Here is a 22,123-nt window from a genome sequence, read left to right on the forward strand (position 1 = left end):
GGCCTCTCCCGCTGCGGAGCACAGGCTCCGGACGCGCAGGCTCAGCGGCCGTGGCTCACGGGCCCAGCCGCTCCGCGGCATGTGGGATCCTCCCGGACCGGGGCACGAACCCTTATCCCCTGCATCGGCAGGCGGACTCTCAACCACTGCACCACCAGGGAAGCCCTGAAATTTTAATATTTTTAAAATGAAATTTTTAAAATCATTAAGATGACATATCAGATACATCTGATTAATGAATAACTACCATATATAAAGCACTTAATATGGATAAAGTGTTTTACATCAATTACCTCATTTAATCTTTATTATACCAGTTCTGTGAGATACGGGCAAGGGGAATATTCAAAATGTTCAATAATTAGAGTGATGTAGGCAATCAGAACAGATGTCAGTATGCTATTCTGGCATATACCAGAGCTCAGAATATAGGCATTAACATTTATCAGCATTTTATAGGTAAAAAAACTGAGACTCAGAAAGATTCATTCATTTTTATATAGTCACATAACTAGTTGGTAAGAGAGCTAGGATTCAGATTTAGATCTGCCTAACTCTAGAGTCTGTGCTCCAAGATGATCCCAATTAAATCATGATCAGACTATTTCAAACTCAAGACTTCTTTAACCCCCAGTATGTATGTTTTATGATACAAATATCTCAGATTAAATATTCTGAGAATAGTTTATTTGCTTCTTTAATAAATTAAGAAATATTATTATTATTTTTTGCGGTACGAGGGCCTCTCACTGTTGTGGCCTCTCCTGTTGCGGAGCACAGGCTCCGGACACGCAGCCTCGGCGGCCATGGCTCACGGGCCTAGCCGCTCCGCGGCACGTGGGATCTTCCCAGACCGGGGCACAAACCTGCGTCCCCTGCATTGGCAGACGGACTCTCAACCATTGCGCCACCAGGGAAGCCCAAGAAATATTATTTAACATTAACATTTATTGAGCACTTATGTATAAGGCACTGAACTAAATACTTTGCTTGGATTATTTCATCAAATCCTCACAAGAACTCAATGAATTGGTTACTCATTATGTCTCTTTTATAAATATGGAATCTGAGGCTCAAGAGAGGTTGAAGCCACTCAGAGTCTTTTGACTGGTAAGTGTCAGAGCCTGGATTCAAACACTACTGCTCTGACTCTGGCCTTTGAATCATGCTCTTAATCACAGTATGTTAACTGAAATTGCTTCTTTCTCTAATCCCTTGTTTATAGTGAAAGGCATAGGTACGGTTAACTAGAATATTAGACAACCAACATTCAGAATATGTTGAGTAACTGTTTTCTATTCCTAGCAAGCACAGAATCTAAAATGAAGTAAAAGTAATTGAGGGAAAGAAACTAATATTTATGGAGCGCAACTATGCCCCAGTCAATATCTAGGAAGTGTTCATGCATTATAACTTAGTATTCACAATAACTTTGTGAGGATAGTGTTATTTAATTATCTCTGTTTTATAAAGGGGAAAAACCCCCCCCAAGATTCAGACAAATTTAGCAAGTTGCCTGAGGTCATGTAGCTAGATTCAAAGCTGGAATTCAAATTCCGATTAGTTAGCACATTCCACTATACTACACTATAGAAAGAATTCCACTATACCAGTGGTCCCCAACCTTTTTGGCACCAGGGACTGGTTTAGTGGAAGACAGTTTTTCCACGGACTGATGGTTGGAGTTGGGGGGATGGTTTCGGGATGATTCAAGCACACTACATTTTTGTGTGCTTTTTTTTTTTTTTAATTTTAAAAATTTATTTATTTTTGGCTGTGTTGAGTCTTTGTTGCTGCGCACGGGCTTTCTCTATTTGTAGCGAGCGGGGGCTACTCTTCGTTGTGGTTTGCGGGCTTCTCATTGTGGTGGCTTCTCTTGTTGCGGAACATGGGTTCAAGGCATGCAGGCTTCAGTAGTTGTGGCACACGGACTCAGTAGTTTTGACTCGTGGGCTGTAGAGTGCAGGTTCAGTAGTTGTGACGCACGGGCTTAGTTGCTCCGCTTAGTTGCTTAGTTGCTCTGCTTAGTTGCTTAGTTGCTCTTAGTTGCTTAGATCTTCCCGGACCAGGGCTCGAACCCGTGTCCCCTGCATTGCCAGGCTGATTCTTAACCACTCCGCCACCAGGGAAGTCCAGCAGGCGATTCTTAACCACTCTGCCACTAGGGAAGTCCTTATTGTACACTTTATTTCTATTATTGTTACATTGTAATATATAATGAAATAAGTATACAACTCACCATAATGCAGAATCAGTGGGAGCCCTGAGCTTGTTTTCCTGCAACTAGATGGTCCCATCTGGGGGTGATGGGAGACAGTGACACCCGAAGTGTGTTGCTTATGTCCAGTCTACTCCATAAGAGGCAGCTTAATTGTTACTTGCCACTCACTGATAGGGATTTTTTTTTTTAACATCTTTATTGGAGTATAATTGCTTTACAATGGTGTGTTAGTTTCTGCTTTATAACAAAGTGAATCAGTTATACATATGTTCCCATATCTCTTTCCTTTTGCGTCTCCCTCCCTCCCACCCTCCCTATCCCACCCCTCTAAGTGGTCACAAAGCACCGAGCTGATCTCCCTGTGCTATGCGGCTGCTTCCCACAAGCTATTTTACTTTTGGTAGTGTATATATGTCCATGCCACTCTCTCACTTTGTCACAGCTTACGCTTCCCCCTCCCCATATCCTCAAGTCCATTCTCTAGTAGGTCTGCGTCTTTATTCCCGTCTTGCCTCTAGGTTCTTCGTGACCTTTTTTTTTTTTTTCCTTAGATTCCATATATATGTGTTAGCATATGGCATTTGTTTTTCTCTTTCTGACTTACTTTACTCTGTATGACAAACTCTAAGTCCATCCACCTCACTACAAATAACTCAGTTTCGTTTCTTTTTATGGCTGAGTAATATTCCATTGTATGTATGTGCCACATCTTCTTTATCCATTCATCTGTTGATGGACACTTAGGTTGCTTCCATGTCCTGGCTGTTGTAAATAGAGCTGCAATGAATATTTTGGTACATGACTCTTTTTGAGTTATGGTTTTCTCAGGGTATATGCACAGTAGTGGGATTGCTGGGTCGTATGGTAGTTCTATTTTTAGTTTTTTAAGGAACCTCCATACTGTTCTCCATAATGGCTGTATCAATTTACATTCCCACCAACAGTGCAAGAGGGTTGCCTTTTCTCCACACCCTCTCCAGAATTTATTGTTTGTAGATTTTTTTTTTTTTTTGCGGTATGCGGGCCTCTTACTGTTGTGGCCTCTCCCTTTGCTGATCACAGGCTCCGGACGCACAGGCTCAGTGGCCATGGCTCACGGGCCTAGCTGCTCTGCAGCACGTGGGATCTTCCTGGACCGGGGCACGAACCCGTGTCCCCTGCATCGGCAGGCGGACTCTCAACCACTGCACCACCAGGGAAGCCCTGTTTGTAGATTTTTTGATGATGGCCATTCTGACCGGTGTGAGATGATATCTCATTGCAGTTTTGATTTGCATTTCTCTAACGATTAATGATGTTGAACATTCTTTCATGTGTTTGTTGGCAATCTGTATAACTGATAGGGATTTGATATGAGTCTGCAAGCAATTGATTTATTATGGTCTCTGTGCAGTCAAACCTCTCTGCTAATGATAATCTGTATTTGCAGCCGTGCCCCAGCGCTAGCATCACTGCCTCAGCTCCACCTCAGATCATCAGGCGTTAGATTCTCTTAAGGACCACGCAACCTAGATCCCTCGCATGTGCAGCACAGTAGGGTTCACATTCCTATGAGAATCTAATGCTGCCCCTGATCTGACAGAAGGTGGAGCTCAGGCGGTAATGTGAGTGATGGGGAGAGGCTGTAAATACAGATGAAGCTTCACTCTCTCGCCCACTGCTCACCTCCTGCTGTGTGGCCCAGTTCCTAACAGGCCACGGACCACTACTGGTCCGTGGCTGGGGGTTGGGGACCCCTGCACTATACCACACAATTTTTAACTGGGCTTATACTGAACTATGTGGAATTCTGTCTTGCTACAGAAAATTTCTTTCCAAGACTAACCAACTCAGATGGGAGTATGGTAGACTGAGAAAATTCCCATACTAACTTTGGGAAATGATCAAAGAAGAATTAGATTTTGAAAGAAGAGGGGACGAAATAGCTGCAGCTACAATAAGCATTCCAGTTAAGAGAACTAGAGCTTAGAACTGTTGTGAGACTCTGGCCTTATCCTGGGTCATCTTGAAGTGGGAATGCAGAACAAAATAAACCATAGGTAAAAATCATTTAGAGGCTGGGGTGTGGGTGAAGCACAAAGGTAACTACAAATGACAAAAAGAGGGAAAGTAAAAAGTTTCCTAGATATTGGTAATATTTTGAAATCCTTGAAGAGGTGACCGGTTAAGCCAAGAAATGGTCTTTGGCAAACCTGGAAAAGAGGAGGGTTTTGATGGAAACTGTACTTTGATGAGGTAATAGCCAGAGCAAATAAGGAACTGCTGACCTAGTGATTATGGTAGAAATATTAGTCATAAATTTAGTGGGGATGAATCCAAAAGACTTAGATTCGTGAGAAATCATGAATTAGTTTGAAAAACAATTTAACATTGGAAAACATTACAACCAATTTTAGAATGTTTATCATAAAAATTATCATATTTGAGGAATGTATGAAGTCGATCTCTGCTAACATCTTGGAATTATTTTAAAATGGGGTGAAAAGGTAAGCTGATTTAGAGTATAATAATGGGTAAATAGTCCTTTAAAAAGTGATGAAAGAGAAAAATGTAAAGTGTAAAACTAAATTGGGAAGAAATGGAGTTTAATTAACCTTTAGTGATATTACTGGAGTGGGGAATAGCCAAGTATATGGTATAAATAATTGGCTTTCATACTGCAGGGAGTTACTGAGAGGCAGAATAAAACAGGGGTTAGAAGGTTGGTCAGATTGCCAAGCTAGAACCTGGCTCTCAACTAGTAGCCATGTGACCTTAGACAAGTTGTTTAATGTATGCTTGAACAGTTTTTTCAATGTTAAAAGGAATAATAATGCTTCAAGGGTTGTTGAATAAAATAATCTATTTAGAGTAGTATTCAATATATCTTAGTTAATATTATCAAGAAATATGTTAAAAATAGTTTCATGGGCTTCCCTGGTGGTGCAGTGGTTGAGAGTCCACCTGCTGATGCAGGGGACACGGATTTGTGCCCCAGTCTGGGAAGATCCCACATGCTGTGGAGCGGCTAGGCCTGTGAGCCATGGCCGCTGAGCCTGCGCGTCCAGAGCCTGTGCTCCGCAACGGGAGAGGCCACAACAGTGAGAGGCCCGCGTACCGCAAAAAAAAAAAAAAAAAAAAAAAAAAAGTTTCAGAAATTTAAAGAATTACTATAAGAATTTCTTTCATTTTATTAATTTTATTTATTTATTTTTGGCTGCATTGGGTCTTCATTGCTGCACACGGGCCCTCTAGTTTTTTCTTCCAAAATTTCTTTCAGTAAGTTAATGTTTTTAACTGTATCCTTTTGCGTTCTTTCTTGCTCAGATCTGACTATAGCCCATCAGTTTCTACCTTGGAAAATAAATCTTTTTTCCTTCTATTAGTACCCAGACTGACTGTATTCTGTTTTTTATACCTAAATGACTTATTTTGGCTGGTTGGATGACTATATCATAAGAACTTGGAGAAAAAAGGAAAAATAATATTAAAACTAAGCAAAATTACCTTTATCAATTCAGTTTTTAAGTCAGTATTTTTATAATACTGCCTATTTATTTATCTATTTTAAAAAATTTATTTATTTTTATTCATTTATTTTTGGTTGGGTCTTCATTGTTGTGTGCGGGCTTTCTCCAGTTACAACGAGTGGGGGCTATTCTTCATTGCGATGCATGGGCTTCTCATTGCAGTGGCTTCTCTTGTTGCAGAGCATGGGCTCTAGGCACGTAGGCTTCAGTAGTTGTGGCATGCAGGCTTCAGTTGTTGTGGCTCACGGGCTCCAGGGCACATGCTCAGTAGTTGTGGTGCATGGGCTTAGTTGCTCCGCGGCATGTGGGATCTTCCCAGACCAGGGCTTGAACCCGTGTCCCCTGCATTGGCAGGTGGATTCTTAACCACTGCGCCACCAGGGAAGTCCCCTGCCTGTTTATTTTTGATAAATATTTTCCATGAAAACTGTCATTAATAGGGAAAATGATTAAAATATTAAATAATGTGATAATAGCAATATATGAAAAACATCTAATAGTGATATATTTAAAAGCATTTATTTCCTTTTAGATACAGGTTTACTTAAAGATTTCTCTCAAGGAGGCCCGTCTGAAGATAAACTTCATGTTCTTGCTCAACAGCAATATGAACAGCTAACACATGCAATGAAATGTAAGTTTGTTATCAGTGTAATCAATCTGAAAATATGTTGTAAATCTTAGAAACATTAATACTTCATTTATCTATTATATTCAGGCAATGATGTGTGAACCATAAGTGAATTTTTCAGAACACTCAGTTCCTTCAAATAACAAAATATTTATTTTTACCAATTTAATTCTCAAAAATATGTGCTTTACTATCATTTTAAACATAGGTTAGCAAGAATAATTTACAGTTTTCTTTAATGCTGAAGTAAAATAATTACATACATCCATTGTTGTACAGTTTCATCATCTTTATTTCTTTTCTTTGGCTTCTTACTCGATGTAATTTTTCCGTTGTCATTGTGCCTGCCCCTAACTCTTCTATAATCCCAATTTTAATCAAACTCTTACTTCTCTTAGTACTAAAAAGAGAACAGAGAGATGCAATTACAGATAAAGCCTAGATCTCTTTAAGTCCGAGTAACAAGGCTCTTTAAGTATTTATATTATTGCTTCAATCACTGCATTTAGATTTTGAGTAGCATTTAGATTTTGAGTACCAATGCCCTTCCACACATAGATATGGAAATCTAGAAGTCTCTGAGAAATTATATAAACTGTAATTAATTCAGTGCATGTTTATCAAGTGCCTACTCTGGGTCAGATATTAAGCTGGTTGTTAGGGATATGAGTGTGGATAAATCCTGACCTCCAAAGGCTCAAAGGTAAGTATAGAGTATAGATGATTTAATATATGAAGATATAACATGTGAAGTAGAAATAAGGCAAAATAGAAAACACAGAGGAGTTCTGCCCCTTTAATTGATGTTATTAAAAATATTTATTTGAATATGATAGTATATATGATCTATGAAATGAGTTGATTGGAAGATGAGGAAGTTGATAAATAATGCATTTTTAAACTTCTTTCTCTGATGACTCTATTTAAAATTGCAGGATAATCTTTTGAAACTAACTGTCCTCCGTATCTGCTTTGATTTGCTCTGTAGCATTTGTCACTTCCTAATGCTATGTGTGTGTGTGTGTGTGTGTGTGTGTGTGTGTGTGTGTGTGTGTGTGTGTGTGTGTGTGGTATTTTTTTTTTACTTGGGCTGTGCCACTGCTTGGCTTGCAGGATCTTAGTTCCCCAACCAGGGATCGAACGTGGGCCTCTGGCAGTGAGAGCGCTGAGTCCTAACCACTGGACCACCAGGGAATTCCCTAATTTTCTTATTTATTTGTTTTATGTCAATGAAACAGAAAATAAGCTCTCTGGGGCAGGGATTTTTGTGTGTGTGTATTGAATGGTGAGAACACTGCCTAGCATGTAGTAGGTGCCCAGTAAGTGTGAATAAGTGAGCGAGTTGCAGGTAGTAAGATTACCTCATTTTACAGTTGAAGAATTGGAGAGTTAAGTAATTTTCCCAGGTTCATACAGCAGTAAGTTACAGAATTGGGATTCACATCTAAGTCTGTCTGTTTCTAGAGTCCTTTTAACTAGTTACGTGATATGGCTTGTGGAAGAATAGCTGGGAGTGTCAAGCTTATGGTAATCTGCAGTATTTATTTGTTTGTGTTTGTAATTAGGTTGGTCACATTGATTAGATTTCCATACAATCCAGTTAGATTTACTTTATTTATTGGCCACAGACTACATTACTAATACATGCTTTAAAGGGGAGCCATGCAAGCATCTATAGAAATAATTCCCATCAAAACCATGTGGTATTAGTACAGACAGACATTTGAAAACTTAACAGATTTGTTTAGGATTGTTACTGGGGTCATTATATTAATTCCATCTTCTTTAAATGTAGTTACTAGAGCTCAAGCAGTTGTTTACTGCACATATTCAGTTTATCCAGAAGAAAATGAAGCCGTTGTTAAGAAAGCACTGGAATTTCAAGACCACGGGACTAAAGTACAATCTTATAGGTAAGAAAGGAAGGATTCTTCTAAACACCTCAACCAAATATTTTTGAAAGTGAAAAATTTTGATTTTCTGAGTTAGAAGTAGAAGACGTTTCAGTTCCTTTTTATTAGACTTTAATATGACCAAATAGCCTAACTTCTTACAACTTTAAAGTAGATTCTGTAAAGGCTTTACAATGGCTTGGCATGTGCATTCTCTTGTACACTAAAAGATTCTTGTTTTTGTTGTTATTGTTAAATAAGGCTAAAGGCATTTGGGCTTTGACTTGATTGATTTCTGGATAAATTGAGTATAAAGTTTATACCCTGAGTTTTAGATACATCTGTGCTTCAGTAGAAGAAAAGTAAGAGTATAAAATAACCTTAGAAAATAAAGAGAAAATTGGATGTTTATTATCTGAAAACATGTGTTTCTTAGACCCATTTAGCCTTTGGCACCAAGGACTAAGATAAGAATAGCTTGAATAACCATAGTAGCTTCTGGGTAAAACGCTATAATAAACTAGGGGCAGAGAAGAAAAACAGTAATACTCCATTCAAACTCTGGACGTCAAGATAAGGAGTATATTTAAGATTACTATATGATACCAATTAGTTCTTCAAGACTGTGACAATTAATAAGGTATTTAAAAATGTCTCCTATTTTTTACTTATTTCTCCTGTTCTGAACTTTTACTGTAATTCTTATAGTAGCATCTTAATATGTATATGGTTTGCTCTCTCCTTTTAATTAGATATTTTTCCTTTGCCAGTTCACAGGTGGACATGTTTGTAACCACATCCGTATTTCCCTTCTTACTTTGCTTCCTTATTTAGTAATTCTTGTTGGTAGCTAACAGCCAACCTTTTTTCTGCCAGCTTCTCAACACAGCTCATTAACTAAATCTCCATCTAGTGGCAAAGAGAATTATTTCAGGTATATGACCAAAATCGTTAGTGTGGATGACTCTTGATTTGTCTGTCAGGGATAAGGTTCTAAGAATGTAATATGGCAAAAATAGAGGAACATCTCCACACCCTCTCTGGCATTTATTATGTGTAGACTTTTTGATGACAGCCATTCTGACCAGTGTGAGGTGATGCTTCATTGTGGTTTTGATTTGCATCTGTAATAATTAGTAACATTGATCATCTTTTCATGTGCCTACTGGCCATCTGTATGTCTTCTTTGGAGAAATGTCTATTAAGGTCTTCTGCCAGTTTTTCGATTGGGTTGTAATAATTAGCAACATTGATCGTCTTTTCATGTGCCTACTGGCCATCTGTATGTCTTCTTTGGAGAAATGTCTATTAAGGTCTTCTGCCAGTTTTTCGATTGGGTTGTTTGTTTTTTTGTTGTTAAGTTGTATGAGCTGTTTGTATATTTTGGAAATTAAGTCCTTGTTGGTTGCATTGTTTGCAAATATTTTCTCCCATTCCTTAGGTTGTCTTTTCATTTTTTAATGGTTTCCCTTGCTGTGCAAAAGCTTGTAAGTTTGATTAGGTCCCATTTGTTTATTTATTTTTTAATTTCTATTGCCTTGGGAGTCTGACCTAAGAAAACATTGGTACGATTTATGTCAGAGAATGTTTTTCCTATGTTCTCTTCTAGGAGTTTTATGGTGTCAAATCTTATATTTAGGTCTTTAAACCATTTTGAGTTTATTTTTGTGTATGGTGTGAGAGAGTGTTGTAATTTCATTGATTTACAGGTAGCTGTCCAGCTTTCCCAATACCACATCAACAAGTCTTCAAGAGAGACTGTCTTTTCTCCATTGTATATTCTTGCCTGTTTTGTCAAAGATTAATTGATCATAGATTTCTGGGTTTATTTCTGGGCTGTCTGTTCTGTTCCACTGAACTATATGTCTGTTTTTGTGCCAACAGCATACTCTTTTGATTACTGTAACTTTGTAGTATAGTCTGAAGTCTGGAGGGTTATGCCTCCTGCTTTGTTCTTTCCCCTCAGGATTGCTTTGATAATTCTGGGCCTTTTGTTGTTCCATATACATTTTAGGATTATTTGTTTTAGTTCTGTGAAAAATGTCATGGGTATTTTGATAAGGATTGCATTAAATCTGTAGATTGCTTTGAGTAGTATGGCCATTTAAAAAATATTAATTCTTCCAATCCAAGTGCATGGGATATCTTTCCATTTCTTTGAATCATCTTCAGTTTCTTTTTCAAAGTTTTATGGTCTTCAGCATATAGGTGTTTACTGCCTTGATTGAGTTTATTCCTAGGTATTTTTTTTGACACAGTTTTAAACAGGATTTTTTTTTTACTTTCTGAAATTTCATTGTTAGTGTAAAGAAATGCAACAAATTTCTGTATATTAATATTGTATCCTACTACCTTGCTGAATTCATTTATTCTCATAGTTTTTGTGTGGAGACTTTAGGGTTCTCTATATAGAGTATCATGTCATCTCCAAATAGTGACAATTTTACCTCTTCCCTTCCAATTTGGATACCTTTCATTTCTTTTTCTTATCTGATTGTTGGGGCTAGGACTTCCAATACTATGTTGAGTAGAAGTGGTGAAACTGGGCATCCTTGTCTTGTTCCTGAATTTAGTGGGAAGGCGTTTAGCTTTTCACTGTTCAGTATTATGTTGGCTGTGGGTTTGTCATAAATGGCTTTTATTATGTTGAAATATGTTCCCCCTATACCCACTTCTGTGACAGTTTTTATCAAGATGGGTGTTGAATTTTGTCAAATGCTTTTTCTGTCTATTGAGATGATCATGTGGTTTTTGTCTTTCCTTTTGTTAATGTGGTGTATCACATTGATTGATTGCGTATATTGAGCTGTCCTTGCTACCCTGGAATGATTACAGCTTGATCATGGTGTATTATCCTTTTTACATATTGTTGGATTTTGTTTGCTAATATCTTGTTTTGAAGATTTTTGCATCTATATTCATCAAATATATTGGCCTGTGGTTTTCATTTTTTGTAGTGTTTTTGTCTGGTTTTGGTATCAGGGTGATGGTGGCTTCAGAATGAATTTGGGAGTGGTCCCTCTTCAATTTTTTGGAATAGTTTGAGAAGGGTAGGTATAAGTTCTTTGAAGATACTAACAGATACAAAGGGAGAAACTGACAATAATACAATAATAGTAGACCTTAACACCCCATTGACATCAATGGACAGATCATCCAGACAAAAAATCAGTAAGGCAACAGAGGTTCTAAATGACACAATAGATCAGTAGAACTTAATTGATATCTACAGAACACTACTTCCAAAAAATCCAGAATACAGATTCTTTTCAAGGGCACATGGAATGTTCTCTAGGATAGACCACATACTAGGTCATGAAAAAAAACCTCAACAAATTTAAAAGGATAGAAATTATTTGAAACATCTTATCTGACCACAACAGTATGAAACCAGAAATCAACCACAGAAAGAAAAACAGAAAAAGAATGAACACATGGAGACTGAACAACATGCTACTAAGAAACCAATGGGTCAACAATGAAATCAAAGAAGAAATCAGGAAATGCCTCAAGACAAATGAAAATGAAAGCACAACCTTACAAAATCTATGGGATACCCACCCACTGGTGGTTGAAGCTGGGTCCTAGGGTTAATGCTGGACTACTGACATCAAGAGCCAGGTCCTGGAGTCTGGTTGCAGGGCCCAGACATCCCAGAGCTGATATAACATGGCTGGGGCTGAGGCAGGGAAGGGGAGCAGATCCTGACACAGTTGGGTACAGAGTCTGGGGTGTCCTGAAGCTTGTGTTGGCCTGTTAGTGGGCAGGGCCAGGGCCCAGCTGGTCCCAGGGCAGGGTCTGGCCTGGTCTGGACAGAATAGGTTTGCAGGCTGTGGGATTGTGGTTTTCTTGCATCTGGTGTCTGCCCACGTTGGGTCAGCCTGGTCCAGAGGCTAGAGGAGGCAAGGCCCAGAGGATTCTGGGGCTGGTGCTTGCTCACTGGTGGGTGGAAATGGGCTCTGGGCCCTCTATTGGGCAGGGCTGTGTCCAGAGGCAGATGTGGAGGTCTTTAGGCAGTCTGTCTGCTGATGGGTGGTGCTGTATCCCACCCAATTAGTTGCTTGGCCTGATTTGTCGCAGCACTGGCACCTAAAGTCTGTTGGGTTGGCTGGGGCCAGGTCTTGGTGCTAATGAGCTAGAGGGAGGATTCCACAATGGTGTTCGCCAGTATCAGCATCCATGTGGTAGAAGGAACTCCCAAGAATGGCTGCCACCAGTGTCTGTGCACCTCTCTGGGTGAGTGCAGCCACCCCTCACCTCTCTGAGAGACTCTGCAAGACCAGCAGGTAGGTCTGGCCCAGGCTCCTATCAAATTACTGCTTTTTCCCTGGGTTCCAGAACATGTGAGATTTTGTGTGTGCCATTTAAGAGTGAAGTCTATTTCTCCCAGTCCTGTGGGACTCCCAAAATTAAGTCCCACTGGCCTTCAAGGCCAAATGCCCTGGGGCCTTGTCTTCCCGGTGCCAGACCCCCAGGCTGGGGAGCCTGACGTGGTGCTCATAACTGTCACTCTTGTGGGAGACCCTCTGCAATATAATTATTCTCCAAATTGTGGGTCACCCACCTGGGGTTATGGGACTTAGCTATATTTCAAGTCTGCCCCTCCTACCTGTCTTGTGGCTCTTTCTTTATGTCTTTAGTTGAAGATCTTTTCTGGTAGGTACCAGACTTTTTCATCAGTGGTTGTTCTGCAATTAGTTGTGATTTTGGTGTGCTTGTGAGAGGAAGTGAGCTCAGAGTCTTCCTACTCTTCCATCTTGGCCAATCTTGGTCACTGTGGTTTTGATTTGAATTTTCCTGGGAACTAATGATGTTGAGCTTCTTGTCATGTGCTTTTAACTATTTATATATCTTCTTTGGACAATGTCTTCAGGTTCTTTGCCCATTTAAAAACTGTATTATGGGACTTCCCTGGTGGCGCACTGGTTAAGAATCCGCCTGCCAAGGCAGGAGACACGAGTTCGAGCCCTGGTCCAGGAAGATCCCACATGCCGCGGAGCAACTAAGCCCGTGTGCCACAACTACTGAGCCTGCGCTCTAGAGCCCGTGAGCCACAACTACTGAGCCCACATGCCACAGCTGCTGAAGCCCTCGTGCCTAGAGCCCATGCTCCACAACAAGAGAAGCCACTGCAACAAGAAGCCTGCACACTGTAATGAAGAGTAGCCCCAGCTTGCTGCAACTAGAGAAAGCCCATGAGCAGCAACGAAGACCCAACGCAGCGAAAAATAAATAATTAAATAAATTTATTAAAAAAAATTGTGTTACAGTTGGCCTTCCATGTCTGAGGGGTCCACATCTGAGGATTCAACCAACTACAGATTGAAAATATTTGGAAAAAAATTCCAGCAATTTACAAAAAGCAAAACTTGAATTTGCTGCAACTATTTACATTGTATTTACATTGTATTAGGTATTATGAGTAGTCTGGAGATAATTTAAAGTATACAGGAGCATGTGCTTAGGTTATATGCAAATACTATACCATTTTATATAAGGTATTTGAGCATCTGTGGATCTTGGTATCCAAGGGGTGTCCTGGAACCAATCCCCCTCGTACCAAGGGATGACTGTATTTGTCTTTTTTATTGTTGAATTGTAAGACTCGCTTATATGTTCTGTATATCATACCCTTATCACATATATAACTTGCAATTATTATCTCCCATTCGTGGGCTGTCTTTTTACTTTCTTGATAATGTCCTTTGATGCATAAATGTTTTATAATGTTGAAGAAGTTCGATTTATTTGTTTTTTATTTTATTGCTTGTGCTTTAGGTATCATATCTAAGAAACTGTTGTTTAATGCAAGGTCATGAAGAATTATGCCTATGTTTTCTTCCAACCACTTTGTAATCTTAGCTCTTACGTTTATGTCTGTTATCCATTTTGATTAATTTTTGTATATGTTATGAGGTAGGGGTCCAACTTCATTCCTTTGCATGTGGATATCCAGTTGTCCCAGCACCGTTTGTTGAAGAGACTATTCTTTCTACAGTGAATGGTCTTGGCACCCCTGTTGAAAATCAGTTGATCATAGATGAATGGGCTTATTTCTGGCCTCTCAATTCTGTTTCATTGATCTGTATGTCTATACTTATGCCAGGATCGTAATAAGAGACTTTTAAAATCACTAATGGATGCCTAATTTTATCAGAAGCCTTTGCAGCGCTTAATGATATGATCAAATGTTTTTTCTCATCTGACATTTTAACATGGTGGTGAATTAGTGATAAATATTTTCGAATAGTGAACAGTCTGTGAGCTTGAAGTTTAGGTACTGATAGGTTGTATTCTGTGTTTTGATTTTCTTTCTGTTACTAGTAAAGGTGGAGTATAGGGAAGATAAACAGTGCATGAGTGGGATTGGATTGCTCTTCTAGCCTTGGTGCTCATTAAGATAATCAGTAATCACACTACGCCTGGCTTCTGATGGGTACTTTGCCCACTTCGTCTCTATTGTTTCAGGATCTTTATTCTCATTGCTCTCAGTGAGCCCAGTTCTATAATGGCCTCTCCTACTGTCAGCCCTGGCCTAGGGAGGGAAGCCACCAGGGAACTTATGAGTACTGCCCTCCCAGCAGCACACTCCTTGTTGCTTTGATAAAATGTGTATCTTCTGGGCCCTCCTCTCAACATAGTCCTCTGGAGAGTTCTTGAGCCCTAGTAGTACATCCGCTGAAGCAAGCTCACTCCTCTGAGGCTTTTAATCCTATCTTCCACTGTCTGCCATGACAGTCTGGCATTTCTCCTCACTAAATGTGAGCCACTGTGTATTAGTTTTCTATGTATGCTTAAGAAATTACCACAAATGTAGCAGTTGAAGACAGTACCTGTTAATTAACTCAGAGTTCTGTAGGTCAATTGTCTGGCATGGATGGAGTCTCTGCTCAGGATGTCAGCCTGATGAATTCTTTGCTGGAGACTCTGGGGGAAAATTTGCTTCCATCCTCACTCTTGTGGTCGTGGGACTGAGGTCCTTGTTTTGCGGGCTGTCAATCCAAGATTGCTCTCTGCTTCTAGAGACCACATTCATTCCTTGCCACTTGCCATTCCTCCATCTTCAAGCCAACAATAGTGCATTATACTCTGCTCGTGCTTTGAATCTCTGATTTCTTCTGTCTCTAACCTGTAGACCTGGATGGCTCCTGTGATTAGGTCAGGTCCACTGAGATAATACCCATAGCTTAAGGTTAACTAATTTGAGACCTAATTACATCTTCAAAATTCCTTTTTCCATGTGTATTATTTGCCTGAGCTGCCACAATAAATTATCCTAAACTTGTTGACTTGTAACAACAGAAATTTATTCTTTCACAGTTCTGGAGACCAGAAGTCCAAAATCAAGTAGTTGGCAGGGGTGATTCCCTCTAGGGCCTCTGAGAGGGAATCTATTCTGTGACTCTCTTCTAGCTTCTGGTGTTTGTTAACAATCCTTGGTGCTCCTTGGCTTGTAGCTTCATCACTCCAATCTCTGCCTCCGTCGTCATGTGGTCTTCCCCTGTGTGTCTCTGTATATCCTCTCTTCTTGTAGGGACACCAATATTGGACCTGGGGTTTATCCTACTCCAGTATTAGCTCCTTTGCTAAAACCCTATTTCCAAATAAGGTCACATTCTGGAGTTTTGGGTGCACATGAATTTGGTGGGGGGGACACTATTGAACCCACAATAGTCCACTCTCTGGCCCCCTAAAATTGATGTCTGTTTCATACACAAAATACATTTATCTCACTCCAACATTCTCAAGTCTTCACCCATTCCAAGATCAATTCTAAATCCAAAATCTCATTTAAGTATCACCAACTCAAAAATTCCCAAATGTCATCATCTAAGTCAGGTATGAGTTGGACTCTGGGTATTAACTTATTTTATTATTCAAAGAAATAGACTGTAAGTTGGGGTTTGAAGATCATTTTGTTATGCAGGGCCAATTTCTGTATGGTAACTTTACCAGTACTGATTATGGATTATTATTACTATTAGAAAAGATAGCATGTATGTAGCTAAAATATAGCAGGGTCTATTAAATAAATATTTGTTGAATACCTACTATATACCAGGCACTCTTCTAGGTGCTAGATATATCTAACTGACAAAAATCCCAGCCTTACTTTGGTAAGAAATAATTATTTTCAGTGAGTATTCTTTATTTGATATATAAGTGAATTTTTTTTTTTGATGCTTTCTATTTGTGTAGAGAACATAGACGAATAGGCTTCAGAAATTCAGTTTGTTTGTTACAAGGTTGGTAAGAGGAGTGACTAGCTGTGTAGAACCTACCCAGCTAATATATTTCAGCTTAGTTCAGCACAAACATTTTATTAAGCACCACTATTGGCCAGACTCTTTGGCATGTCATTTGAGGTCATGTGTGTCTGCCGCCCACATCCTAAGTGACCTCTACATCCTCTTACTCACTCTCTGCCTCAGCCACATGGAAATACTTGCTGTTCCCTGAACATACATCTTCATGACACTTGTGCTTTTGTTCATGTTCTTCTTTCTGTCTAGAATCCTGTCTTTGCCTTATTGGAAACCTACTTATTCTTCAAGACATAACACCAATGCTCCTTCCTCTGTGAAGTCTTCATATTTGCTATCTTCCATGGCCACAGTTAATTGTACCTTATTCTGTACTCCTACATAATTTTGTCTCTACTTGGCTCAGCATTCGTATGTGGTCTTCTTTATATTATTGTATACCAATTAGTTTCTCCAGCTAAATTGTAAACTAAGAGAGCTAATATTTTATTTATGTTTTTCACATAGTAGGCAAATGAGTGAATAAATATAAATTTGAAATGGTTTTAAACTTCAGAATATAACATATAAAATTATTAATAAGAGTTCCTGATATTTTAACTTTTGTGGAAAATTATTTGTTCCTTTGATTAAATGTTTTATTTATAAAAGCATGGGACTCTAACAATTATTGTTTATGAGTGAACGATTTACTATTGAATGAAAAATTAAATATTAAATATTAAAAACTAAAATTTTAGTTTAAACATATTAGTCATTAGAGATTTTTGTATTTCTGACACAAAATCTTTTCTTTGGTATGTACTTTCTTGAGCACCACATAAGTCATCTATTAATCTCAAAAGTGATTGAGAAGAATAATGTAGTGATAGGCCATATTTTTATATTGTAATTGTGCAAAAAGTAACCAAAAGAAGGAAGTTGTACTATTTGTATTCTGACATGTGGAGGTAAAGGATTTTTTTGGATTATACGTTTGTGATTGCTATACATATTTACCTGTTTTGATAATGGAAGCCTTTTTATTAACATATTAGTGACTTGGGGAAGAGTTTTTAATATGTTGAAAGGTTGTTCTTGGCATAGTTGTTTAAAGATGGGAAACTTGGGAAGTATAATAAACTATGAGCTAACGTGAAATACTACAGCTTTTATTTTATAATAGTATTGTACTGCTTTGACATTCTTTTTTTTTATTGACATATGGTTGACTTTACAATGTTGTGTTAAGTTCTGCTGTACAGTAAACTGATTCAGTTATACATATATATATACATTCTTTTTTAAAAATATTCTTTTCTATTATGGTATATCACAGGATATTGAATATAGTTCCCTGTGCTATACAGTAGGACCTTGTTGTTTATCCATTCTATATATAATAGCTTACATCTGCTAACCCCAGCTTCCCACTCCATCCCTCCCCCACCCCCCTTCCCTCTTGGCAACCACAAGTCTGTTCTCTATGTCTATGAGTTTGTTTCTGTTTCATAAATAGGTTTAATTGTGTCATATTTTAGATTCCACATATAAGTGATATCATATGGTATTTGTCTTTCTCTTTCTGACTTCACTTAGCATGATAATCTCTAGCTGCAAATGGCATTATTTTGTTCTTTTTTTTTGGCTGCGTTGGGTCTTCGTTGCTGCGTGCAGGCTTCCTCTAGTTGTGGTGAGTGGGGGCTACTCTTCGTTGAGGTGCGCAGGCTTCTCATTGCAGTGGCTTCTCTTGTTGTGGAGCACGGGCTCTAGGCGTGCGGGCTTCAGTAGTTGTGGCACACGGGCTCAGTAGTTGTGGCTTGAGGGCTCTAGAGCACAGGCTCAGTAGTTGTGGCACATGGGCTTAGTTGCTCCGTGGCATGTGGGATCTTCCCGGATCAGGGCTCGGAACTGTACCCCCTGCATTGGAAGGCAGATTCTTAACCACTGCGCCACCAGGGAAGTCCTATTTCATTCTTTTTTATGGCTGATTAGTATTCCATTGCATATATATGTACCACATCTTCTTTATCCATTCATCTGTCAGTGGGCATTTATGTTGTTTCCATGTCTTGGCTGTTGTGAATAGTGCTGCTCTGAACATAGGGTGCACGTATCTTTTTGAATTATAGTTTTGTCTGGATATATGCCCAGGATTGGGATTTCTGGATCATATGGTAATTCTGTTTTTAGGTTTTTTGTTTTTTTTTTGACTGTGCCACATGGCTTGTGGGATCTTAGTTCCCTGACAAGGGATCGAACCCAGGCCCTCAGCAGTGAAAGTGTGGAGTCGTAACCATTGGACAGCCAGGGAATTCCCTTCTATTTTTCCTTTTTTAAGGAACCTCCATACTGTTTTCCACAGTGGCTGCACCAACTTACATTCCCACTAACAGTGTAGGAGGGTTCTCTTTTCTCCACACTCTCTCCAGCATTTGTAATTTGTAGATTTTTTTAATGATGGCCGTTCTGACCGGTGTGTGAGGTGGTACCTCAAGTAGTTTTGATTTGCATTTCTCTAATAATTAGAAATGTTGAGCATCTTTTCCTGTGCCTACTGGCCATCTATATGTCTTCTTTGGAGAAATGTCTATTAAGATCTTCTGCCAATTTTTCGATTGGATTGTTTGTTGTTTTGTTGTTGAGTTGTATGAGCTGTTTGTATATTTTGGAAATTTAGTCCTTGTTGGCTGCATTGTTTGCAAATATTTTCTCCCATTCAGTAGGTTGTCTTTTCATTTTCTTAACGGCTTCCCTTGCTGTGCAAAAGCTTGTGAGTTTGATTAGGTCCCATTTGTTTATTTTTTTATTTCTATTGCCTTGGGAGTCTGACCTAAGAAAACATTGGTACGATTTATGTCAGAGAATGTTTTTCCTATGTTCTCTTCTAGGAGTTTTATGGTTTCATGTCTTATGTTTAAGTCTTTAGGCCATTTTGAGTTAATTTTTGTGTATGGTGCGAGGGTGTGTTCTAACTTTATTGATTTACATGTGGCTGTCCAACTTTCCCAGCACCACTTGCTGAAGAGACTGTCCTTTTCCCATTGTATATTCTTGCCTCCTTTGTTGAATATTATTTACCTATAGGTGTGTGGGTTTATTTCTGAGCTCTGTATTCTGTTCCATTGACCATATATCTGTTTTTGTGCCAGTACCACACTGTTTTGATTACTGTATCTTAGTAGTATTATCTGAAGTCTGGGACAGTTATGCCTCCTGCTTTGTTCGTCTTTTAAATTTTTATTTATTTATTTATATTTATTTATTTTTCTATCTATGGCTGTGTTGGGTCTTTGTTGCTGTGCGCAGGCTTTCTCTAGTTGTGGCGAGTGGGAGCTACTCTTCGTTGTGGTGCACGGGCTTCTCACTGCGGTGGCTTCTCTTGTTGTAGAGCACAGGCTGTAGGCACGCGGGCTTCAGTAGTTGTGGCACATGGGCTCAGTAGTTGTGACTTGTGGGCTCTAGAGCACAGGCTCAGTAGTTGTGGCACATGGGCTTAGTTGCTTCACGGCATATGGGAGCTTCCCAGACCAGGGATCAAACTCGTGTCCCCTGCATTAGCAGGCAGATTCTTAACCACTGTACCACCAGGGAAGTCCCCTCCTGCTTTGTTCTTTTTCCTCAGGATTGCTTTGGCAATTCTGGGTCTTTTATGGTTCCATATAAATTTTAGAATTATTTGTTTTAGTTCTGTGTAAAATGTCATGGGTAACTTGATAGGGATCGCATTAATTCTGTAGACTGCTTTGGGTAGTATGGCCATTTTAACAATATTAATTCTTCCAATCCAAGAGCATGGGATATCTTTCTGTTTCTTTGAATCATCTTTAATTTTCTTTATTAATGTTTTACAGTTATCAGCATATAAGTCTTTCACCTCCTTGGTCAAGTTTATTCCTATTTTATTTTTTTTGGTGTGATTTTAAAAGGTATTGTTTTTTTACATTCCCTTTCTGATATTTCATTGTTAGTGTAGAGAAATGCAACCGATTTCTGTATATTAATCTTGTATCCTGCTACCTTGCTGAATTCATTTATCAGTTCTAGTAGTTTTTCTGTGGAGTCTTTAGGGTTTTCTATATATAGTATCATGTTATCTGCATATAATAACAATTTTACTTCTTCCCTTCCAATTTGGATACTTTTCATTTCTTTTTCTTGTCTGATTGCTGGGCCTAGGACTTCCAATACTATGTTGAGTAGAAGTGGTGAGAGTGGGCATCCTTGTCTTGTTCCAGATTTTAGCAGGAAGCCTTTCAGTTTTTCACCACTGAGTATTCTGTTGGCTGTGGGTTTGTCATAATTTTGCTATTATGTTGAGATACGTTCCCTCTATACCCACTTTGGTAAGAGTTTTTATCATGAATGGATGTTAATTTTGTCAAATGCTTTTTCTGCGTCTATTGAGATGATCATGTGGTTTCTGTCTTTTATTTTGTTGGTGTGGTGTATCTTATTGATGGAATTGCATTTGTTGAGCCATCCTTATGAACTTGGGATGAATCCCACTTGGTCATGGTGTATGATCTTCTTTATGTGTATTGGACTCGGGTTGCTAGTATTTTGTTGAGAATTTTTGCATCTATATTCATCAAAGATTTTGGTCTCTAATTTTCTTTTTTGGTGGTATCTTTGTCTGGTTTTGGTATCAGGGTGATGGTAGTTTCATAGAATGTCTTTGAGAGTGTTCCCTCCTCTTGAATCATTTGGAAGAGTTTGAGAAGTATCGGTAAAAGTTCTTCTTTGTATGTTTGGTAGAATTTGCCTGTGAAACCATCTGGTCCTTGACTTTTGTTTGTAGAGGGTTTTAAAATTACAGGTTCTATTTCACTTCTAGAGATCAGTCTGTTCAAATTATCTGTTTCTTCTTGATTCAATTTTAGTGGGCTCTATGTTTCTAAAAACTTGTCCATTTCTTCTAGGTTGTTGAATTTGTTGGCATATAATTTTCACAGTATTCTCTGACCGTTTTTTTTCTGTTTTTTTTTTTTTTGTATTTCTGTGGTATCAGTTGAGATTTCTCCTTTTTCATTTCTTTTTTTAAAAATAAATTTATTTATTTTTATTTTGTTATTTATTTTTGGCTGTGTTGGGTCTTTGTTGCTGTGTGCAGGCCTTCTCTAGTTGCAGCGAGCGGGGGCCACTCTTTGTTGCGGTTCATGGGTTTCTCATTGTGGTGGCTTCTCTTGTTGAGAAGCATGGGCTCTAGGCGCACGGACTTCAGTAGTTGTGGCTCGCAGGCTGTAGAGTGCAGGCTCAGTAGTTGTGGCACACGGGCTTAGTTGCTCCATGGCAAGTGGGATCTTCCCAGACCAGGGATCGAACTCATGCCCCCTGCATTGGCAGGTGGATTCTTAACCACTACACCACCAGGAAAGTCCCTCCTTTTTCATTCCTTATTTTGTTTATTTGGGTTCTCTCTCTTTTCTTCTTGGTGAGCCTGTTCAGAGGTTTGTCAATTTTGTTTACCCTTTCAGCGAACCAGCTCTTGGTTTTATTTTTTTTTCTGTAGTTTTTTAATCTCTATTTTATTTATTTCCTCTCTGATCTTTATTATTTCCTTCCTTCTGCTGACTTTATGTTCTGTTTGTTCTTTTTGTAATTCTTTTAGGTGGTAGGTTAGGTTG

General features: G+C 38.9%; 1 protein-coding gene across 1 annotated transcript in view; it reads left to right on the forward strand.

Annotated features, from left to right (window-relative positions):
• Positions 1–22,123, forward strand: part of NSUN7 (NOP2/Sun RNA methyltransferase family member 7) — a 61,488-nt gene that overhangs the window by 33,805 nt on the left and 5,560 nt on the right. Inside the window, 2 exon segments of the mRNA XM_007453060.1 lie at positions 6,263–6,364; positions 8,157–8,274. Coding sequence (XP_007453122.1) covers positions 6,263–6,364; positions 8,157–8,274 — 220 coding nt within the window.

Source organism: Lipotes vexillifer, unplaced genomic scaffold (assembly GCF_000442215.2).
Source record: "Lipotes vexillifer unplaced genomic scaffold, Lipotes_vexillifer_v1.1 scaffold1272, whole genome shotgun sequence".
NCBI lineage: Eukaryota > Metazoa > Chordata > Mammalia > Artiodactyla > Lipotidae > Lipotes > Lipotes vexillifer.